Source organism: Physeter macrocephalus, chromosome 12 (genome assembly GCF_002837175.3).
Source record: "Physeter macrocephalus isolate SW-GA chromosome 12, ASM283717v5, whole genome shotgun sequence".
Taxonomy (NCBI): domain Eukaryota; kingdom Metazoa; phylum Chordata; class Mammalia; order Artiodactyla; family Physeteridae; genus Physeter; species Physeter macrocephalus.
The window spans coordinates 88234397-88236519 of NC_041225.1; the positions used below are offsets into that span (position 1 = coordinate 88234397).

Consider the following 2123-nt stretch of genomic DNA (forward strand, 5'->3'; position numbering starts at 1 on the left):
CATTAAGGCATTGTTTTATCTCATGTTGGACCCACTCCCATCCAGAGGCCTACTGTTTGCTAGTTCCCATACTTTCTGGAAAACCTGTTATGGCCAGGTCTGGATTTTTTTTGTGTTCCAATCCAAAGCCTGTATCTTTTAGCAAGCTGGAACTATAAGACCAACATAGATTTTCTAGTTTCTGATAGATTTTTGTCACAATTTGTACATTGTCATGTCTATAGATATTTGTATCATTTGTACTTTTTGGCCATTACATGCCTATTGGATATTTTTCATAAATTGCAAAAGAATATTTTATGATTTAGCACCAAATTGAATGTGCCTAATTGTAAGTTTGTAAACTATGTTGTGCTAACTTGTATCTTTTCTTTATCCAAATAGGAATTTACTACTATTTTCCCATTTTTAATTATGTGGAAGTTTTCAGAATTGTAAATAAATGCTTGTGGATTGAAACTACCAGAGCCTGGATGTTTGGCTCCAGACTGAAAGTCCCATGGAGTCGTTTTTTCACATCTGTTCACCAATGTTTCATTCATTCATTCAATAATTCTGACCTTCCTGACTCAGTCTACCCAGCTCAAATGGTTGTGAAGATTACTAACAGTGTATGTAAGATACTTTCAGAAATTAGAAACTAAAAAGTAAAACTAACAAAAAACATTTGTTATTATAAATAACAGTGGAATTTAATATGCTATTATACCTTCAGACCTACTGTAGGACATGCTGTTCTTTGCTGTTCCACTTGTGACAGGATTCATACTTTTTCTAACAGGTACAGATCCCTATGCCTGATACTGTGAGGAAATGTTTTATACTTGAGCTCCACTCTTATCTCTCTCAGGCATTTTTTGGTATTGTCTAAAATGTAAATCCATACTGTCAACCTCCTGCATGATATCAGGCATATAATAGAAACCCAATAAATGTTTCACTGTGAGTGGAGTATAAGTTGATAGAATATTTTTGAAGGTTGATTAGGCAGATTAGATTGATTGAAAATCTTTCAATATTTTAAGTTTGCATCTCTTTCATTCCAGAAATTCTATGTCTAGAAATTTATATATAGCTATATACATGTATAAAGATGTTTACATTGCAGCCTATCTGTAACAGAGGACAAAAACAAAAACAAACAAAAACCCCCAAAGTGAAAACAAATAAAAGTCCATCAATATTGGACAGGTCATGTAAATTATGTAATGTTACGCAGCTATTAAAGAGCATAGAATGGATGTACGCAAAACTTGACTGGGAAAATCACTATCCAAGACAGATTGTAGACTATATATAGTATGCTGCTCTTCTATAAAATACAGGATATCCATTACGTACAAATACTTACATACGAGATACAAGTGTGAATGTAAGCACTTGGGAAATATGTGAAAGAACCACACAAGAAACTGGGAGAGTGGGACAACTTTCCATGTCCCTTATGATTGGAATTCTGAAGGGTACACATACGAACTAATCAACCGCTGCTACCAGCCTCCGGCTAATGAGAAAATTGCTGACGTCCGAGTCCTCTTTATTAATCAAGCGTCTCAGTCGGGCGGTGTGATGACGTCATCTCGACCGGCGGTGGCGCATACGCAGTAGAAGGGGGTCCGAGAGCTGCGTGGGTTTGTGTCTAGGCGCTTCTGGTTCGGGGCCTGGTGCTGGCACCGGGGGCGCCGGATTGGCGACATAGGTACTCTTGGCGTTGGGTGGGAGGCGTCTTGGGGGTCACATGAGCCAGTCTCTTGTTTTGTCTCCTGTCACCGTTGCCCCCGCGCGCTGACCCGTCCGCGCTGTGCTAGGGGGTATTGGTCGTCTCAGTTCACGGTAGCTGAAAGGGACAGTGTGTGATGTTCTGATTTCTCCCCATCGTTTTAAAAAGGGAGGCTCTAGCCATTGCTCCTCGGGTAAAACGCAGAGGGACTGCTTTTGAAGATGGGACTGTCAGTGTTGGGGACACTCCTTAATTACCAAACTGGAATCCCCTTCAATTCCTCAAGCTGTGTTGTTTTGGCACAGAAAATGTAAGAGGAACTGGAAGTAAGTTTGAGTGAAAAACGCACCGGTACCGCCGAATTTTCCATCGAAACAGTTGATTTGTCTTGTCTCTAGGAATT

General features: G+C 39.8%; 2 protein-coding genes across 6 annotated transcripts in view; both read right to left on the bottom strand.

Annotated features, from left to right (window-relative positions):
* The window catches only part of LOC129392609 (centrosome-associated protein ALMS1-like), a 20423-nt gene extending 18726 nt beyond the window's left edge, over positions 1 to 1697 (bottom strand). Inside the window, exon 1 of the mRNA XM_055088853.1 lies at positions 1602 to 1697. Coding sequence (XP_054944828.1) covers positions 1602 to 1697 — 96 coding nt within the window. The remainder of the gene's footprint in view (positions 1 to 1601) is intronic.
* LOC102976581 (EKC/KEOPS complex subunit TPRKB) overlaps positions 1 to 2123 on the bottom strand; it is a 279834-nt gene that overhangs the window by 40956 nt on the left and 236755 nt on the right. The window lies entirely within an intron of this gene.